The sequence below is a fragment of the Populus nigra genome, chromosome 7 (genome assembly GCF_951802175.1).
Source record: "Populus nigra chromosome 7, ddPopNigr1.1, whole genome shotgun sequence".
Taxonomy (NCBI): Eukaryota; Viridiplantae; Streptophyta; class Magnoliopsida; order Malpighiales; family Salicaceae; genus Populus; species Populus nigra.
The window spans coordinates 8,469,389-8,489,356 of record NC_084858.1 but is presented as its reverse complement, the minus strand read 5'-3'; the positions used below and the strand labels follow the sequence as shown (position 1 = coordinate 8,489,356).

Here is a 19,968-nt window from a genome sequence, read left to right as displayed (position 1 = left end):
GATAATTTGGTTACTTATATTAAATAAAAAATATTTGAAATTTTAATAATAAGAAAATCCTATAATGTTTTTGATATATAAAATCTCGTTTGTGAATTATAAAAAACAATAATTTTGAAAGCATCTTTTTTATAATATATATAAATAAATTTTGAAACTTTATATTAGAAACTTATAATTTTTGGACTTTTTGGATCTTAATTAATTTAGTTATATACTTGTATTATTTTGCCCCTCCTGAAATTATATCATGAATCCGTCACTGCACCATCTCAATCACCCTATATCTCCATCATATGTACTGAAATTTATTAACAACAATACACAGAATATTTAGTTAAAAAAAATAACACAAATTCATGTCCACAAGAACTCCAGCAGCACTTGTAATGTTGATGAGATTTTATTTAGGCGCTGTGAACTGGTAGGAAGCATAAGAAAGGGTGCCATCAGTCCAGCTGCTGTGCACTAATGTGGCCTTAGAATCTTCACCTGCTGCACCCATGGCTACGTGCAGTGGGTAGAAGTGGTCCGGCCGAGGGTGAGCCATTTTTGGATGTGGTGCCTTTGACTCGTAGTGATTCACATCTTCATATCTGCACAAAAAAGGATACTTAAAACTTCAACGGTGAAGATTTAATGAGAAGAACCAGCCAAAGCAATGGTGGAACTAGAAAGTGTCAGCAACAAATATGAAAGCAGCAAGAATCATGATCGTATCAAATCCCTCAGATAGTGTTCGGCGGACAAAGGAGACGGAAACAGTAGGGGGAAGAGAGGGGACATGTCTCCCTCTGCTTCTATTTTGAAAAAAGCACATAAATTTACTTCAAACTATTCCAGAGACACAGATTTACATTTGTATGTATGCAAGCTGCATTTCCATTAATGCACGAAAGACAAAATCCATGACAGGATTGAGAGATTGTACAGAATGCCACAGGAGAAACAAGCAACTTTCCGAGAAACATTTACCTTCCTTCAATAAGAGCATCTTTAAGCCAGTTATCAAACTCCAACGCCCATGAAGGAACAGGACTGCCATCAGGTAGCCTGGAACCCAAGTTGTGCACAGCAGATCCGGATCCGAGGATGAGGACACCTTCCTCTCTGAGAGGGGCCAAAGCCTTCCCCATGTTGTAATGGTGAGTGCCATCTCTATCGGATTGAACGGAGAGCTGGCACACCGGGATGTCAGCCTCGGGATACATGAACATCAATGGAACCCAAGCACCGTGGTCGAGCCCTCGTTTCTTATCTTCATCAACATGCTCAATGCCAGATGCCAAAAGCAATTCCTTCACCCTCTTCGCCAATTCTGGAGCTCCAGGTGGTGTATACTTGATCTAAGAAAAGCAAAATAGCATTAGAAAGAATGATTTGATACTGAAATAAACAAAGTCTCCTCTTGATCCTACCTAGTCCTGTAAACAATTCTGTTTAGAATCAATTACAGTTCTTCAAGTCTTGGATTGTCTTCACTTCCAAAACAAAATCACAAGACTTAAGAATTCATGGTAGATTAGATCCTGTTTGCTTCTACAGAATCATCTTGATGTAACAATCATTTTAATTCAACAAATCAATAATGGCTTTAAGGGGTGCCTCAAATTCTACAAACTACTTACAGATCAGGAGCATGTTTTCCATCAACACAAATTCAACAGTGAAATCGAAATGGATCATACACGATTTTATTTTTTCTTAAGAAAAAAATCACCTTCCTATTCATAAGGAAACTCATCTTCCTATCCATAGTTGCGTGAAATCAGAAGACCCCAGATAACAAAATCTCGCAGAAACCTAAAAGAAAAAAATCTTTGGAAGAAAGATTGATCAGGAGTATACCTGGTACAAGGGTTTGGGGAAGCCATAGAAGTCATAAATGGTATCATTTCGATCAACAACATTAACAGTAGGTTGTGCAGTCTCCCAATGAGCAGAAATAACGAGAATGGAACTTGGTTTCTCTTTGTAAACACTTTGTTGCCATGACTGGAAGAATTTTCTGGCAGGTACGGTTTCATCAATGGCAAGTGTTGGAGCTCCGTGTGAGAGATAAAATGTTTCCATCAAAGCCATTTATTAATTTGGTACAAAGAGAAGGAAAACGAAGACAGAAGTAGAACAAGACAATCTCCTCCTTTCCTTAAATAGAAGAGAAGAGAAGCGGTGGCTGCAAAGAGTTACACGCGGAGATGTGTTCGAATGGAAGAGTAATGACTTGCTGAGGTAGTTGCTTACGCTGTTAAGCACACGTACTGCAACATTCCGTGTCAAAAATATTCTCACATAAATCTTGTGTTTATTTTGTGCTACCTAGTTATTTATCCATGAGATGATTTTTGAAAAGTATTTTTATTTATTTTCTGTGTAATTAAAAAATATATATTTGTATAAAATTTAAAGATTTTATATTTTTGAAGAAAAATATATGTTTTGATGGATGAATTATTTTTTTTTTATTTTAGTAGCATGTTATTTAAATATAAAGTAAAGACAATTCAAATGGGTTTTAAAAAAAAAAAACAAAAAAACACTTATAATGATTTAAAAAGAAAGTCTCAATAATTTTTTTTATTTGAGATAATTATGTAAAAATTATTTTATTAAATATTCAAGATCACATTCTAAAAAATTATAATAATTAGTGAAATAATTACCAATATTATCCTAAAAGGCTATAATCTTATTTGAAAACTATGCCAAAATTGAATGATATTTAATTGTATAATATTTTAAATATAGTTTTAATTGTTTTATATATAGTAAATTTTAATCAAAACTTAAGAAAAAATAATTAAAAAACTAAAAGACTATAGAAAGAGGGCAAACATCTAGATCTACGTGCTTGGCCCAGTAAAAAAATGCTGAAGCGCGCGTCGCCTTGCCCAATCATCTCTCAAGTTTTGTTTGGCAACACAGTAACTCCTTCCATTTTCATACGAAAGAGGAAAATTCAAAGTTGTTTTTTTCTTTCCTAACATTCACAACAAATTCTATCCAAAATCCAGAAGATATCTGGAAATTTCGAGATCTTGACACCAAAGCATTTTGTTATCCAAATTTTGGTGCTAACCCTTTATCTGAATCTATTAGGGTGTCTTGCAGCTCTTATCTAATAGGGGGTTTAAGAACTGTAATTGGGAGACCACTTCAAGATGACTAAGGTGGTACTGATTACTGAATAATATTTCAAAGCAGTCATGAGAATTGATGCTGCTGCTATTCCTCAAATTCTTTGTTCTCCAGAGCATCACAAGGATGTATAATTTTGTTTGCCCGCACATTCTTATGACCTTCTCTTCGTATTCTTCTTTACTTTTTAATGTGCTCAGGACATGGAAGAAGTGGCGGGAAAAGGGCACTGTACCATCGCAATTATTGCGAGAAAGATGTAACAGGGAAGGTCCGTATCAAATGTGCTGAGTGCCTTGATTTTGGCCTGGGTGCAGAGTGCTTCTCTGTAGGAGCTGAGGTTGGACCTCATAAAAGCAATCACCCTTACAGGGTTATGGTCAGTTCTTCTCCTTCTAACTAACTTGTTATCTTGCACTGTTCTGTTCATTATTCTTCCTTTAATGTGGCACTGAGCTCGTCCCTGTATCAGTGTGGGAGCCTTGCTGCTCTGTTTGATGAAATATGATGGGAATTTTGGCTTTCCTGTTTCATCTCTGTTTAGAATTTCATAACTGTGCCATACTGAACTGTTCTTTCTCGTGGCATCAAACGGTCACTTCTGTATCGCATTCGTTTCTTCATGGTTTAACTAGTTCGAGTACCTACATGGACTTGATTCCTGCACGGCATAGTGTTCAAACTATAACGTCAGAATGCTGACAACATGTTTTTTATTCATTTTCATTTCTATCTTCCTCTCTTTTTCCCCCTTGACTGGAATGCAGATGAAGAAATGCTGCTTCTAGAGGTGTTTTGAGCGTTTTTTATATGTTTAGATGGAAGTTTTAGTCTTCACTGCAATGTCTATTGTTCCATATATAGGGAATTGAAATGTACGAATTAGGGAACTGGGCGGGAGTGGCTGATCATGTAGGCACAAAGAGTAAAGAAAAATGCATTGAACACTATAGTAGTAGTGCCTACGGTATGATATACAAAAAACTCCTCTTTTCAAGCTGATTTTTTTTCTGATAAAAGGAGCTTGTTGCTATGGCCATGGGGTTTAGGGAGTTCTATTTGCGTTGCATTCCTTGAATGGATGAGTTGAGTCTATACTAGATATCCAGAAAACTAAAGGCCAATATTTCCTGTAGGTGTACTGTTAATGTATGTGTTTTACTATGGTTACATCGTCATATTGATTTTATTCATATTAATATATTTAATTTATTAATAAATTTTTAATATCCATTAAATGTTTTATTAATGAATCTAGAATAAAAATAAAGTTTTTGGGATAAAAATATTTTGTAAATAAAATTATAAAAATGTTATAATTGTGGGATTCTTGTTGCATTCAAGCATTATTCCTAAATGTTTAGGTCAATACTCTATTAAAACTTGATATTAATTAGAGCTGTTGAGACTAATACATATTATATTCCTTTCTTTATGAAAAGAAGTGGATGTTCTGTTAAGTTTATGTATGAGATATAACTAGAACTAATATGTAGGTGTTTGCAGGATAACATGTGCACTGAACTGACCTGCATGAGAATTCCATATAAAAAGATCACTCGTGTCTATGGAAAGGCTTACGTGATGGTTGTTTAAGTGATTCTTAAACTTGAGATCACTAAGTTATATTATATAGAAAGTGTTATGTTTTAATCATGCTATACATTGTCCTAATCAATGGTAATAAATGAATAGATATTGTGTATAATATAAACTATATAAAGGTATTTATGTTATCAAAAGAGAATTCATCACCCTTGATAAATTAGAAAAAATATTTTATTTGTTCTCAATTAGTATTGATTGTAATTCATTATGCAATGTATAATAAGATTCAAAAAGAGTTTCAAATCTCATTAAAAGAATCAATGAATATAGTGTTGAGAACAAATATAATTCGACAGAGTAGACACATTCCATGATATAATATCTAAATCAAAACATTATTGATTAAGAGATAATAATTATACTGAGAAATTGATCATTAAAAGATTTTATAACTTTTCTAATATTTAAAGGATCATGACAGATTGCTAGACATTGCACTTAATCTTCAAATATAAATTAATTAATTATTAAATTGATAATAAATTAATTTATTTAATCATATTTTATTTAGAATTATCATTTATATATGGACAACTTATTAGAGAATCTAATGGATCTCACACATAAAAACCATTGATCGAAAATTAAAATGAAATGATTAATCAAGTGTGACTTGATTGTAAATAAATTTTAGAAATTAAAGACTAGAATATAATTAATACAAGAGGTTATAATTCTAGACTTAAAAACAATCAAGTAAGGACTTGATTGAATATATTTATAAAATTATCCTAAAATAATATATATGATGTTATTTAAAGGGCAATTGATATTTTGTTATTTATAGGTTTTTTAAATTTTTCTATAAATAAAATATTATGCCTTTTATTTCCAATGATAATGAGTAAAGTATATAACAATTTTTCTCTTCTAAAAAAATTTAGAATGTTTTTTACTAGTAGTTCGTGTACATTACTATTAGAAGCTAGACAATTAAACACTTTATAATTTACAACAATAAATATTCAAAGCAAAAAAATAATATCTAATCTTAAAATAATATTTATATAAACTCTAAATAACGATTTATCAGCTGTCGTTTTGGATTATGGCGTCATTCAATGTTCCATCTATGCTCTGGTCCTGCGACTCCTGTCAGTAGCAGCCGCTCAATTTCTCTTTGCAATGCTTACCAGTTGAAACAAACTTCTAGAGAATTCGTTCAAAGATGAGACTAGCTATGTTACAAACAAAGAATATACGCTGGGACTTTTCCCACCTCTGCAATTTAGTTCAAGATAATGCTTATGATATAGCATTTACGAATTAGATTTTACCGAACTAACTCTCAGAAGACGGCCGGCATCTTCTGGTTCTACGCCTGAGCTTGTGGAATCAGTACGGTACGACTCATTTATAGACATGCTATAGGTTTGGCTAGGATTCTGCCAGAAGTGGTTTCTTATAGCCTTGTATTTTGTGTTGATTGCTGAAAACCCAGGATCAGAAAGAAGGTCCTGAACAGGAGTTCGGCCTTCGAGCATGCTCACAACTTGAGACATTGTCGGTCTAAGAGTTGGGGATGCATTGGTGCATAAGAGAGCGACATTTAGCATCACCATAGCCTCTTCTGAAGAATACGCTGACCCCAATTCTGGATCGACCAACTCCAAAAGACTTCCTCTCTCTTGCAAAACATAGGCCTGACAAAATCCCAGATAAATCCAAATAAGGATGCTATAGTGCATTCATTATTGTGAAATGAGTTTAGGAAGTGCAGCGGAAATAAAGAACGACAAATGTAGATATAAGTTATCGGCTAGCTTTCCTTGGCGGATAAGACAACAGTCTTTTATGAGGTTGAATAATTTGAGAATTCATGTGAAACATTATATGCAAAGATTGATAAGACCTATAAAATGATTTGTTTAGTATGTGATGTTTTCAAACAAGGGATTATCACTTTCTGACAGAAGGAAACAGAAAACTTAAAAGAGTATAAACCTACCCAATCAAGAAGGTAAACAAACTCCTCCTTCGGCCTGTAGTTTGTGTTGCTCTTTCCACTGACAATTTCCAAAGCAACAACTCCAAAGCTATAAACATCCGCTTTGTTGGTCAAGTAGCCACGCATTGCGTACTCAGGAGCCATATAACCACTGAAAAATAAAAAAAGGTGGTTCAGCTTGCTACACAATCCCTGGTTTTCGTTCTCACACAGTCACTATTTAATTATATGATAATATAAAAGATCAAGAGATGTAAATGCTAGGGCTTATGATCATAAAAAAATAAATATGCAGTAGGTTGCAGGCTCAAAGCCTTGATACCGGTCTACTGGAAAAAGTTATGTCTGCCACCATATGAAAAAAGGGTTTAGGCCTATCTATAGGAAACCAGAGATTTGACTGAAAGAGGGTGGAGACATGAGATACAAAATGACAGATAAAGATTCTTTCTTGAAAATATACAATGTCCTGGTGGAGACTTACATGGTTCCAGCAATGCGAGTGCTGATGTGGGTATCGTCATCTTCATTTAGCTTTGCCAAACCAAAATCAGAAATCTTGGCATTGAGTTCCTTATCAAGCAACACATTGCTAGTTTTGATATCCCTATGCACAATTTTTATTATTGATTCTTCATGCAGGTACATCAAACCTTTAGCTACACCCAGGCAAATTTTCTGCCTGGTAGGCCAGTCCAGTTTCATTCTGAACTTTGCTTCCTTCCCTGAAATAATGGGGGCAAAAAAAACAATCAATTTTTGAATCCCAACAAAATGCCTTCGTTCAAAATGCTTCTGATAGAAGAAAGAAATTAACTCACCGAGAAGAGCACGGGATAAGCAATTATTTTCCATGTACTCATATACAATCATCAATTGGTTTCCTTCAACACAACATCCATACAACTTTACAAGATTCGGATGTTGCAGTGCAGATATCATTCCTATCTCATTCACAAATTCACGATTTCCTTGCTTGGATTTTGAGGAGAGTAGCTTGACTGCAATCACGGTTCCATCCGATAGTGAACCCTGCATTCAATAATGAAAAGTTCCCACTCAAACTTATGGACAGTTAATAATTAGCATTGCTTTCTTTATTTGCTGCCCTACATCTAAAACTAGAAAGAATCCAAAAATTTATGGAGAACATTTGACCAATTCTTGTAGTTGTTTTTCCACCGCCAACTTGTAGAACATATTTAGGACAGATTAAAGAACCTATCAACCATGCAGTTACCTTGTAAACAGAACCAAAACCACCCTCCCCAACTTTGTTTTCCGCATCGAAGTTATTGGTGGCAGCTTTCATCTGTCTAAGCGTGAATAGTCCTGTTTGCAGATCTAGGCCTTTAAGCTCTGTCAGACCACAGTTTTGGATGTCAAAGAGAATATTTAAATGATCATAGAAAAAGTTCTATTATGAGTATCTTTAAGAGAATATCGAACAGAGTATTTTAAGTTCACAGGAAAATGTTGAAGGAGAACATTTAGGGAAATCACAGAAAATCTTCAAAGGAAAATGCAATGAGAATTGAGGATTGAATTTGGTAATCCAAGATTCCAAAAAAACTTGTTATATTTTGTTCCCCTTTATAAGAAGCCCAAAAGAAATACCTATACCTTTATCTGCAGCGGCTTTGCCACAAAGCCAGCCATTTCTCCACATGACACCTAGTACCAGAAAGGCAAGGAAAATTGCTCCAGCTACTGCTCCAGTCACTATGATTACTACATTCCTTTTGCTACCATTTGAAGGTGGTTTAAAGTCTGTGTAAGTAGAGAAACTGCTATCAATGGGTCAATTTATAGTAACGAGTAAAAGAATAAATCTAAAGAATGTAACTCACTAGATACAAACATATCAGTTAATTGGATGGTTTAAAGCACAGCTGAAAAGTTTTTATCACAAGGTATCAGTAGTAGTAGTAAAAGTGCTTCAGTCCTGATTTTAGGAATCGGTCCTATGGCTTGGGACATTCATAAGTCATTATATTTCATCCCCTAGCCTCTCTAAAACCAATATCTGTTCAGCATTTTTAGCAAACCTTGCTGAATACAATTGTCAACGTGCAATTACAAGTAACATAGATCCTTATGCCATGTGTTCGTATACATTTTTCAGATGCAGCAAATGACGGGGACAGAGATGGAAGGACATCAAATATGTGTTAGCTACCTGACCAGAGTGGACCTCATTGGAAGACATTACCAGAAACAAATTTCACTTTTATGGGAAATGATTCATACAGTGGCCCAGCCAAACTTTCCATTACAGCTTCAGAACTTTTTTAAGTTTAAGCTGTCAACTTTCAAGTGCAATGACATTTAAAGTGAAGATGAACTTTGAATCTGACTTACTCGGGTCTACCGATATAGCTGATATTAGAGGACCATAAATTCCTCTAAGTGGTATGCCTGTTGTCCCTCTTCCAGCCCAATACAAGCGGATCTTTAATGTATGATGTGTTACTGCTGCAATGAATGTCTTTACAAGGGGTATGGCAACACCTCCAGCCTCATCTTCAATATTAAAATCTTTCAGAACCAACTTTCCCTATATTTACAGATTTGGCACAAGTACTAATTAGTTAACAAGTATGGATATAAAATTCAGGCACACTCATTTCTTTAGGATCGTGTACAAAAGTTTAGTTACCTGGATGTAAACATCAAATATACGCTTCCCAAGACTAGTTAATGAACTGTCATTTGTGAAAATAATCTCAGCAAAGTGAAGTTTTACTGTGTAATTCCCATTCATGAGGCAAAGTCCGTAGTAAGTGAGAGAAAGGGGAGAAACACGCGCTGTTGTGTATAGTTGTGCAATGGTAGCAGAGACATTGGATATAGCAGACTTGTTGGTTTTAGTATAGGCGTCTGCCTCACTGTCATCGTCCATGAAGTTGCCGGTGCTACTAAACGCCCATTCTTGGCTTGGGTGGGAGTAAAACATAGAAGCACCCCTTGGTTCTTTATCATCTTGGTAAGTGGTGTTGCCATCGACAGTTATCTCATTACCTCCACAGTTAATATGCAAGGAATAGTGTTCTGACAAATATTGACAAAATAAAAAAGGATTTAGATAGAGATATATTTACCAAAAGAAAATAATCATCAGAAGAGAAATGGAAAACTAGTTAAATCAACTGATAGGTAGGCTTCTCCCATAGACATTGTGGAATAAAATGTATTTTAGGCTACTCACGTTGATTTCGGGAAGCAGAACACGGAAAGTTTTGTTTCAGGCATGAATGGGCTTTACTTCTGCAACATATTTTGAGAAAACGAAACTTCAAGTGATTATACTGACACATGATGTTAAATTCTTAAATAATGATGAGGAGGAGAAATGGAAAATATCCTTCAACGTCTTATAACAAATAATTGAGTAAGGTTTCAAAATTCTTACGATTTAATTGTTGACGGCGAGAAGCTCTCCACTATGTTCCTGCAGAAGTGAATGAAATGGTTCACTGTTAAATAAGAGTTTTTTTCCTAAAATAAGAGAAACATTTTAATGATCACTCACACGCTCCCTCGTGCACATTCATCTGGACTTGAGCTTTGCCAGGTGAAGTTGTTATAAGAAAGATCCCTGAAGACACCAATGGAAAAACTTCAAACCATTATCATCTATTAAGTTCTGGAAGATTGGAATAGAACTTTGTGTAGGAGTAGAACTTCAAGCTGGAAAATGAATCTGGAGGAACTAGACATACACATTCTTGTTTCTTTCCAGAAGCCATGGAGGAACAGACCCAGTGAGCTTGTTTCCTGTCAAGTACCTAGAAAAATTAAAGATGACAAATATTAGGCTACTCAGAAGCTTACAACCAAGAAATATATGAAATATATATATATATATATATACACACACACCACATCAACTTACAGGAAATCTATTCTTGCCAGTTGGATAAATGTCGAAGGAATTTCTCCTCTGAGGTTATTGAAGCTGACATCTCTACATTGGTATGAAATGAAAGTACTTAGAGGGGAAAAGAGAGGGGAGGCAACTGAATAAATGAGAAGAAACTATGTGTGCAGCTTACTTATATCAGTTTTCAGGTTCTTCACAAGGCATATGTCATGTAGTAAATTGGGTGTTTCCATAGCTCATAATTGCACTTCCGACTGAAAGCTTAAAAACAGACGATCAAATTGTTTTCGAGGATAACATTTGAGCCAGTGATTTATACGGAAAATCTTAACTTTTGAAAGCACATCATTAAGGTTCGAAGAGGCACACATTCAAGTTCACTGCCAATTAGTTTTTCAACATCAGTATCAAAGCTTGAGAGGTGATACCGTGATAGTTTTACGATCCATAAGATGCCACACAAGAACGATTGTCCAAGTTCAACTGTGGATGATCAGGGTATTCAATTGCATTGGATGGACCGAGACCTCAAGAACCCCAATTCTATAGAAATGTTCATCATTTTTAAGATAGCAAAAGCCTATCTGTCTCTTTTCCAAATATAGTCCATGAATCATGGAGATTCATTTTATATTTTTTAGTGACATCCAAAACATTCTGGGAATTTTCAATAAAATTTCTTGAGAAAGTGAACGATAACTATATTGACAAAGATTGTTTTGAAAGCAAATCATTACACCCTCTATATGGAACCACTTACAAGTGCTTCAGTTTTTCCATCTGCCCAACGTATTCTGGGATCTCTCCATATATTAAGCAGTTTCTCAATATCCTGCATTTTTAAAATTTTGGTCATGTATATATTATCTACGTCAAATACAAATCAAAGAATAAGAGTTATAGCAGAAAAACACATAAGATTAGAGCTCCAACTCACAATGTTTTCATGGATTCCATATCACTCAGTGGTGGGAAGGGAGACCCTCTTCCTGTTAAGTCACTAATCCTCCTACAAGCATCATTGAACAGAAAACATGCTGTAAATAAACATATTATATGTACATGAAAGACAAAATGCAGATATTCTGATTGCTTACAAATCACTTAGTTTGGTCAAGGAAGCAATGCTAGAAGGTATGGGCCCCTTAAGAGAGGTACCCTGTATATGCCTGTAATAAATATATTAACAACAAAAGAATCCATCAATTATAAAAAAAAAAAAAAACGGAGCATAAAGAGGTAAATGTTGGAAACTCACAGTTTCTGAACCTTTGTCCATTTACTGATGAAAGTAGGTATCTTTCCTGAGAAATTATTATCATTTATCCTCCTAAAAGGTGCCAAAGAAATACAAACTCAGAGAGTGTTCTGAAAGTAGTATTGTTTACCATAAAATTCAGATAAAATGATGAAGAACACATATGAAAAACAATATTTAAAAGAATTCCAATAACATAATTTCCACTGAATTTGATCACCATGCATGGTTAAATTATCCTCATAGAAGATTGAAAGATCTAAACAATCCCAACATGTTAAATATGAGTATCCTGGCATCAAAATCAGCTATATTTCCTGTGGAGATAGAAGTTGATTGCATATGAGACGCGGCAAACCACCCAGCCGAGGCAAATCGAAAGATGAAGGCATAAAAAATGCCGAGTAATCACTGTTTGTTTGGTTAATAGACCTGTGAAATCAATTAAAAGAGAGAAAAAAAAAGTCTACTTACACATCTGTCAAGTTGACCAACTTGCCAAGTTCTGCAGGCAAGTTTCCTGTCAATGCATTTGAGGAGAAAACACTGGAGATAAATGACATTAAAGTTAATTTTAGTAACATTATATGATACAATATCTAGAATCAATAAGCATGGAGATGAAGAAAAGGCATTACAGTTTCTCTAAATTGATCAGTCTTCCAATTTCAGGTGGAATGGGTCCTGAAAAATGATTTCCTTCAATACTCCTGTAACAGGAATGGATGTGTTAATGTCACTTCACAATAAACAGTCTGAATGATTCAAATCCATACTTAAAACCTCTAAAGCCTAGCTAAGGACAGGTCAATCTGCCAACTTTCATTAAATGAACTGTTCACATTGTCCTCTTAGCATGCCAAGGTGGTCAGAGTCAGACAGCCTCCGCCTCAAATCAATAACAAATGAAATGCTTTTTACTCCAATTAGAGAACCAGAATTAACAAAACTTCTTTAAAATGTTTCCAATCTTATCTTTAATGATTTGACTGGCAAAGTGCCAGCATGTAAACAATGAACCCTCAACAGATGATTCACTGCCTCTAAAAATCATAGATGATTGCAGACTCAGAGAAAAGAGAACTCAACATACAGGTTTCTGAGGGTGGTCATGTTGGTGAGGACTTTCGGGAATGGCCCTGACAACCGATTCCCCATAACAGAGCTGCATAGATACGTTAGGAAAGTATGAAACTTCAGGTTAACCATCTACATTGAATCGAGAAGAGAGATGAGAAGAGGATGTGGTGGGTGCCCTTACAACTCCTCCAAGCGCAAGGTACCCCATTGGGGAGGTATAACACCAGTGAAGAGATTGCGGCTAAGGTCCCTGCTTGACAATTAAGTGCATAATCAACAGCAGCAATTCAGTGTAACGAAAACTTTAGAAATGTTTGATATGTTGCTCACAGTTGTTTAAGGTAGCGAAACTTGGAAAACTCCGGTAGAATGATTCCCGATAGATTCTGAGACTTTAAAGCTCTGCAAGATATTTCTACAGAAATATTAGAACACATAGCCCAAGACATCCTTCCAAGAAATAGATTAAGCAAAACATGACTTGAACTATAATCACACACAGATCACTGGATTTGGTAGGGGGAAGAGGAGCAGTACATGCTTACTAGGTGGCAAGAGGAATTGTTGTTGAAAGAGCAGTCACAAGTGACACTGTTCTCGAACCCTTTCCTCTCGTCCAAAATACTCCAATTCCCTTCTCCACTACATGGATCCTTGTTGAAATCCCAGTCCTTCTTCCCCAGCTTCTTCCCTATTTCTCTTAATACCCTAACTGCAATGCAAAACACATACCCCTTAATTTGTACATGGGCATTTTTCTTTCATATCCAAGGAAAGAGTAGATATATAGAAGAATGAGATGCTGTGTTTCTTGGAGATCCAGTCAGGGAATGAAGATATTGTTGCTGTATTGATTACAGTACATTACCTTCTTGGGAGTGGAGCTTAGCTGAAGCAGAAGCTGCAAGTCCAAAGGAAAGGAGAGTGATGGAACAAATGATGGATACTTGCAGGAGCAGTTGTGGACTGCTTGCCAAATTACAAGCACCCCCCATCTTCTTCTTCTTCTTCTTCTTCAGCCGTGGTTTGCTCAGAGCTCTGCTTGCCTGGACAGGGACCAGTAGTGTCTGGAAGGAGAGAGTTGGGGAAATAAAGAAAGCGTTTATCATAGTTTAAAAAAATAAAAAAAAAAGTTGTGTCTTCTAATGGACGTACGTAAGGAGCCCCGACAGTGACAGTGACAGGAATACTTAGCCCAACTTTTAACTATAATTTTTAATATTAAATCATAATTTACTAATAAAAATTAATATATATTATAAGAATCTAAACGAAAATGATTTGTGTTTTTAGCAGTGAAGCCGTGATTAATAATAATACATATGATTTGATTGATGGGTTGATTTTGACTTGCGGCGGTCAAAAGTCTCTAAACTACTAAAAAGATATTATATCCTTCCTTTACGCGTTTTTGGAACACTGCGTCGGCACTCGTGGGACAACGATTGGGTCTCTCTCTCTCTCTCTTTGCTTGAGTTTTATTTTTTAAAAAATATATATTTTTTATTTATTTTAAATTAATTATTTTATTTTTTGATATTATTTTAATGTTTTAATATAAAAAATAATTTTAAAAAAAATTAGCATAATTTTCTAGTATATAAGAGCACAGCAGTCACCTCTTGTACCATCAATTAATGCATCATGTATGGTTGGATAACATGGACAGCCATCGATCGTGTAAAATATATATATATTTTTAAAAAAAAAAAAACACTTGAGGGATTAGTTATTGTGGTCAATCGTGTGACTTGTTCCGTTCCCGTCCCGGGTTCGATCCTCTATGTGCACGTCTGTCACCCCGCGGTGCCTAACCTGCCCCTGGGCTTGCAGGATGTCCAGTGGGCCGTGGGGAATAGTCGTGGTGCGCGCAAGCTGGCCCGGACACCCCACGTAAATCAAAAAATAAAAATAAAAAAAAATAAAAAAAATACATGCTATAATCTTAATTTGTATCTAGAGTCTAGACCTTGTGATAGATCGATCCACTGCTATGCTAGAATCTTCTCTTCTATGATGTCCAAGAATCTTAGGAATTAAGATTGATATTCTTGCACGGTATTTTCAAACTTTGATTATTTTATGCTTTTAATTCGAGATAGATTAATATACCAGAAGATTTCTTGTAAAATTTAATAATTAGGTTAAAAATTATGTTTGATAATATAAAACTGATCAATAAATAATTTAATTAATATTAAAATCTGAATTTTCTCATCCAATTATTTCTAGAATCATATTAGTTATTTTATTAAATCCTTGAGATTTTTTTTTATTCATTTTATCTTTTGTTTTATTTATAGATTTGCTATTGTTTTACATTAATGTTATCAATTTTTAATAAGGATTTACACCGATATATTTTCACCAATTTTTTTCTTCATTTTTATTTCTCATTTCTATTATAACTCCCCAAATTTATTTTCTTATTTTTAAAACATATTTATTTTAATTTTTTCGTAATTTTTCTGCGAGTCAAAACCGAGTTTACACATGAAATATACTTCATTTGATTCTTTTTGTGGGCCCCCACTGCCCCCATGCCGTCTGCAGGCTGAGAACGAGTTGTTTATTTGCACGCTTCAAATTAACAGTAACTAATAGGACCAGGAGTTCACGAATTAGCATCTTTTCTTTTTCGAATTAAACCAAGCCAAATCAAATTATTGATTTTTACTAATTAGTTAATTAACACTTAATTTTTTGAATTATATATAATATTGTTCTTAATCTCAAATTTTAAATAAAATCTCTTCAACTCCTAAAATTATTTTAAAAACTTACTATTACGAATATTTTTTTGGGAATGCGGTGTAAACTTGTTCCTTACAAGTTTAAAATGTGTTTTTTACTAAAAATTAATATTTTTTTATGTTTTGGATTATTTTGATGCGCTGATCTTAAAAATAATTAAAAAAAATAAAAAAAATATTATTTTAATTAATTTCAGCATAAAAACACTTTGAAAAGCAACCGCAACAACTACACTCTCAAACAAGCTCTAAATCAAGGATTCAATAATCAAGAAATTTCTTACAATTAGCATATCGTACTTGAAGATCGGTGTGTATTTTGAGATATTTCTTATGAACAATAAATATATTTTGGATTAATTTGGTATGAAAATAAATTTTACTGGATTAAAAGGAAGAAAGATCACTCGTTTACGTAATGTATTAAATCGATCATGCATGAAGAACCAGAACCAGCAATATAAATATTATGAGAGGAATTAAGTGCATGAATGTGATTGATGGCTGGCTAGCTAGCTTCCATGGCTCCAAGAGAAAACAAAAGAGGGATGGTGTGATCGCCAGCTGGCTTCTCTTGTCCAGTCCTCAAAATTGACCTCCACTTATCTTGTTCATCATCATCACTGCTTCTTTCCCTCCTAAACGATCTTTGACTCTCTCTTTGCCCCTCGAGCAATTAATTCTCTTTTCTTTTTTTATTTATATATATTTTTTTTAAAATTATTGATGAGAAAAGGAGGAGTTATGCTAAGAGTTTGTGTTTTTTATCAATGGATTTAAATCATTACTTTTTTAAGGAAAAAAAATACTTTTATTATTGATGTACAAGTAAATAAATATCAATCTATATAATTCATGTTCTAGCTTTCAATTAAGATTTATCTTTACGATAGATAAACTAAGTTGACAGTACTTGTATTTTTTTTGTTTCATTGGATTTATTTTTCTTCGCGTGCGGTTGCGGTTGCTTTTTAAAATTGTTTTCATGCCGAAATATATCGAAATAATATTTTTTTTATTTTTAAAAAAATTATTTTTTAGATCGATCCAAAACATACAAAAATAAATTTAAAATTTTTAAAAACATGAGAATAACTACATTTTCAAACAATCTCGACGGAGTATGGGCTTAAGATAACTTAATCAATAATATAGCCGAACATATCTTTTGTTTGTAAAGTTATATTCACACTTAATTAGTATTGACTATATATTATATTCAGTGATATTTATTTTGGTGTTAATGTTATTTCTAATTCTACGTGCTTAATAGTTAATATTCTAATCAATCTTTTGTTTTATTTGAAGCAACGATTAATTTTCAAGAGCTTTGCAAGCTAGTATCGTATATTATATGTACGTAAACCTATCTATACACACAGCCTATATCAAGCCTACACGTGTTTGTCTCGAATCAATCATTTTCTGTGAGAGAGTTTTCACACTACTTTATCGCTATGCATTTCGAGATCCGAAATGCACTCACATCCTTGCGAGTGAAAGAGGAAAAAAATAAGATACCGACATGACATGACATGACATGACATGCATAAAATAAAATAAAATATAAAGCATATATAATAATCTTTTATTTAAGTTGATGTATAATATAATAAAATAAAATATAAAGTTTGCCAGTGAAGTTACTGTATCCCAAGAAGTAACAGTAACTTGTCCTTGTAAAAAATAATGTGAAATAAGATTTGGCAGTCAAAATTATCTTTTCATCGTAATGCACAGTGCAATTACAAATTTAACACTTTAATAAATAATTCTAAAGCTTTTGATATGGGGGTGTTCTTGTCCTTTTATTTTTATAAGAATGAAGCAACCACTTTGACACCTTGGAGACAAAAACAACAATTATTTTACATTAGTTTTTATTAGAAATATGAAGGTTGTTTTGGGTATTATTGTAATAGTTATATATTAAATATTATTTTAAAAAAACTTGTTAGCGCCTTTTTGCACGCGTTAGCGTGTGGACGACATTCAAGTGACACGTGTGGGGTTACTCAGCTAACTAGAATCGTCTTTCAAGGCAGTGTTAGGTAAATCATGGCGCCCTAAACATGATGGTGCGTATGTGCATACCTAATGCGTCGCTGATTTTGTGTCAAATGCCATTTCTTTTTCTCCTTCTTCTCATTTCTTTTTTCTTTGATTTTGTGTCCAAGATTTCACAGGTTATGAGTTTTAGAGATTAAATCAGGTTTAGAAAGTTCATCTGGTTTATTTTTATTTTTTTAAGGTGATGTTTTTATCCTTTAGTTTTGTTAATTTTTGTGATTTGCCTACCATTGTTTTTTTAATTTTATCCCCTACAATTTTTTAATCCATGTATGATCTTTGAAATTACAAATGGTTTTCAATTCCATCCCCTATCAATTTTTTTATCTTTCAAATTTGGTTCTCATTCTTTTAATTGTTATTTTTTTTGTTTGTGTTCATTTTTAAAATTCATTTTTTTTTCAAATTTTATTCTTCTTCAATTTTTTTTCTATAAAATTTTATCCTCATTTTTTTTTCTTGCTTTTGCAAGCTTTTCTTGATAATATTTTTTTCATTGATTTTATTATTTAAAATTAAATTAATTAATAATTGAGTTTATTTTATTTTACTTGGTCTAAAATTTCAAAGATAATAATTTTTAAATATTTTAGACAAGATGCAGAAGGTTTTTTGGATTATCATCGAGAGATCACGAAGAAGCACAAGAAGAATTTAATGATTAAAGGAATGAATGTCAGACGTGTAGATGCTTTCTTGTTGCTAGCATGCACCAATGTTTATGGATTTCTTTTTTGTTTTTTTTGGTTTGTTTTTTAAGTTTCCTTGTTATATTTTTTTTAATTTTAACTTTTTTTTTAATATTTTATCTATAAAATTATAAATATGTTTTAATTTTACTTCTATGATGTTTTAATCTTTCAGATCTGGTTCTCATTCTGTTAATTACTATTTATTTTATCTATAATCATTTTAATTTTTTTTTAAATTCCAATCTCCTTGCACTTTTTCCTGTTAAATTTTATTTCTATTCTTTTTGTTATTTTTTTTCAAGTATTTTTTATTGATATTTTTTATTGATTTCATCATTTAAAATTAAATTTGTTGAGAATTGAGTTTCTTGATTGAACTCGAGTCCACAACTTTGTGGGTTGTGAGTTTTAAAGATTAAAATATATTTAGGAGGTTCATCCGAGTTTGCATGGTTTTTTTCCTTTTATGAAGCTGCTACTTTCTAATTTTTATGTTTTTTTGGTGTTTTTTTTGTGATTTTATTTAATTGGGTTAGCCCTCTATAAGTTTTTTCAATTTCATCCCCCATCTTTTTTTAATCTATAAATAATTTATCAAATTACAAGTTTTTTTCAATTTCACCCTCTATGATTCTTTAATCTTTCAGATCTAGTCCTTATTTTGTTAATTACATTTTATTTTGTTTGTAATCATTTTTTTTCAATTTCATCATCCTTGTGTTTTTTTCTGTTAAATTTTATCCTCATTCTTTTTGTTGATTATTTTTTTATTTTGTAGGTTTTTTTATTAATTTATTTTTTCACAATTTCATCCTTCAAAATTATATTTGTTGATAATTGAGCTTTTTGATTAAACTTAAGTCCAAGATTTTACGAACTGTGAGTTTTAGAAATTAAATTAAATTTAGAAGATTCATTTAGGTTGTTTTTTTTTTAATTTTTTAAGTTGATGTTTTCTTATTTTTATTCTTTTTTTTGTTTTCTTATATTTTTTATGATTTTATTCTATTGGGTTAGCCCTCAACAATTTTCCCTACCATTTTTTTAATCTATCAAATTACAAGTGTTTTTTCAATTTCATCCTTATGATTTTTTAATCTTTACAATTTGGTACTCATTCTTTTAATCGCAATTTATTTTGTTTTGGATCATTTTTATTTTTTTTTCAAATTTCATCCTCCTTAAGTTTTTTTCTCTCAAATTTCATCCTTATTTTTTGGCTTTCGCAAATTTTTTTATTAATATTTTTTTCAATAATTTTATCCTTCAAAATTTAATTGGTTAAAAGTTAAGTTTCTTCATTGAACTCAGGTCCATAATTTAACGGGTTGCAAGTTTTAGAGATTAAACAAAGTTTAAGCAGTTCACTTAAATTTACTTGTTTATTTTTTTTTTCAGGTTGTTCTCTTTTAGTTTTACTTTGTTTTTTTTTTCACGGTTTACCTTATATTAGATTAATATTGGGTTATTTGATAATCTAGATAGGCTTAGGTTCAATTTTTTTATTAATTTATTTATTATTACTGTATTTTTATTTT

The 19,968-nt window shown here is 32.7% G+C and overlaps 3 protein-coding genes across 5 annotated transcripts; 1 reads left to right on the top strand and 2 right to left on the bottom strand.

The window, feature by feature from the left end:
* Positions 1 to 263: 263 nt before the first annotated feature.
* LOC133698710 (extradiol ring-cleavage dioxygenase-like) lies at positions 264 to 2,227 on the bottom strand. Its single transcript, XM_062121738.1, has 3 exons — positions 1,849 to 2,227; positions 976 to 1,346; positions 264 to 596 (listed from the first exon to the last, which is right to left on the bottom strand). Exons 1-3 carry the CDS (start codon positions 2,080 to 2,082, stop codon positions 404 to 406), a joined length of 798 nt encoding a protein of 265 aa, XP_061977722.1. The 5' UTR covers positions 2,083 to 2,227; the 3' UTR covers positions 264 to 403.
* A 703-nt stretch (positions 2,228 to 2,930) lies between these two features.
* On the top strand, positions 2,931 to 9,260 carry LOC133699094 (uncharacterized). Of its 2 annotated transcripts, none has more exons than XR_009843233.1 (2): positions 2,931 to 3,517; positions 3,611 to 3,872. XR_009843233.1 is itself a non-coding variant. In XM_062122233.1 (2 exons), exons 1-2 carry the CDS (start codon positions 3,329 to 3,331, stop codon positions 9,024 to 9,026), a joined length of 396 nt encoding a protein of 131 aa, XP_061978217.1. In that variant the 5' UTR covers positions 2,931 to 3,328; the 3' UTR covers positions 9,027 to 9,260. The 2 variants fall into 2 exon arrangements, 1 of the variants encoding a protein (XP_061978217.1); XM_062122233.1 differs by lacking the exon at positions 3,611 to 3,872 and adding an exon at positions 8,820 to 9,260.
* Positions 5,592 to 14,044, bottom strand: LOC133699091 (probable LRR receptor-like serine/threonine-protein kinase At1g07650). 2 transcript variants are annotated; one of them, XM_062122228.1, is made up of 24 exons: positions 13,784 to 14,044; positions 13,453 to 13,627; positions 13,246 to 13,317; positions 13,097 to 13,165; positions 12,929 to 13,000; positions 12,474 to 12,545; positions 12,310 to 12,381; positions 11,836 to 11,907; positions 11,675 to 11,746; positions 11,515 to 11,586; positions 11,338 to 11,409; positions 10,590 to 10,661; positions 10,417 to 10,482; positions 10,227 to 10,292; positions 10,107 to 10,145; positions 9,903 to 9,961; positions 9,354 to 9,745; positions 9,056 to 9,251; positions 8,318 to 8,464; positions 7,935 to 8,053; positions 7,516 to 7,726; positions 7,179 to 7,419; positions 6,695 to 6,845; positions 5,592 to 6,389 (listed from the first exon to the last, which is right to left on the bottom strand). In XM_062122228.1, the coding sequence occupies exons 1-24, from the start codon at positions 14,022 to 14,024 to the stop codon at positions 6,006 to 6,008; spliced, it is 3,204 nt and encodes a 1,067-aa protein (XP_061978212.1). In that variant the 5' UTR covers positions 14,025 to 14,044; the 3' UTR covers positions 5,592 to 6,005. The 2 variants fall into 2 exon arrangements, with proteins under 2 accessions (XP_061978212.1, XP_061978213.1); XM_062122229.1 differs by lacking the exon at positions 13,784 to 14,044 and having other exon boundaries at positions 13,461 to 13,600.
* Positions 14,045 to 19,968: the final 5,924 nt, after the last annotated feature.

Excerpts from the sequence above, each read along its gene's own strand:
- LOC133698710 (XM_062121738.1), bottom strand. The coding sequence starts at position 2,082 with ATGGCTTTGATGGAAACATTTTATCTCTCACACGGAGCTCCAACACTT. Across the intron at positions 1,347-1,848 it reads TCCCCAAACCCTTGTACCAG|ATCAAGTATACACCACCTGG; the intron begins GTATACTCCTGA and ends TGCTTTTCTTAG. Across the intron at positions 597-975 it reads GATGCTCTTATTGAAGGAAG|ATATGAAGATGTGAATCACT; the intron begins GTAAATGTTTCT and ends TTTTTTGTGCAG.
- LOC133699094 (XM_062122233.1), top strand. The coding sequence starts at position 3,329 with ATGTGCTCAGGACATGGAAGAAGTGGCGGGAAAAGGGCACTGTACCAT. Across the intron at positions 3,518-8,819 it reads ATCACCCTTACAGGGTTATG|ATGCAGCAAATGACGGGGAC; the intron begins GTCAGTTCTTCT and ends TACATTTTTCAG.
- LOC133699091 (XM_062122228.1), bottom strand. The coding sequence starts at position 14,024 with ATGATAAACGCTTTCTTTATTTCCCCAACTCTCTCCTTCCAGACACTA. Across the intron at positions 13,628-13,783 it reads TAAGCTCCACTCCCAAGAAG|TTAGGGTATTAAGAGAAATA; the intron begins GTAATGTACTGT and ends TTTGCATTGCAG. Across the intron at positions 9,252-9,353 it reads TATTTGATGTTTACATCCAG|GGAAAGTTGGTTCTGAAAGA; the intron begins GTAACTAAACTT and ends CTGTAAATATAG.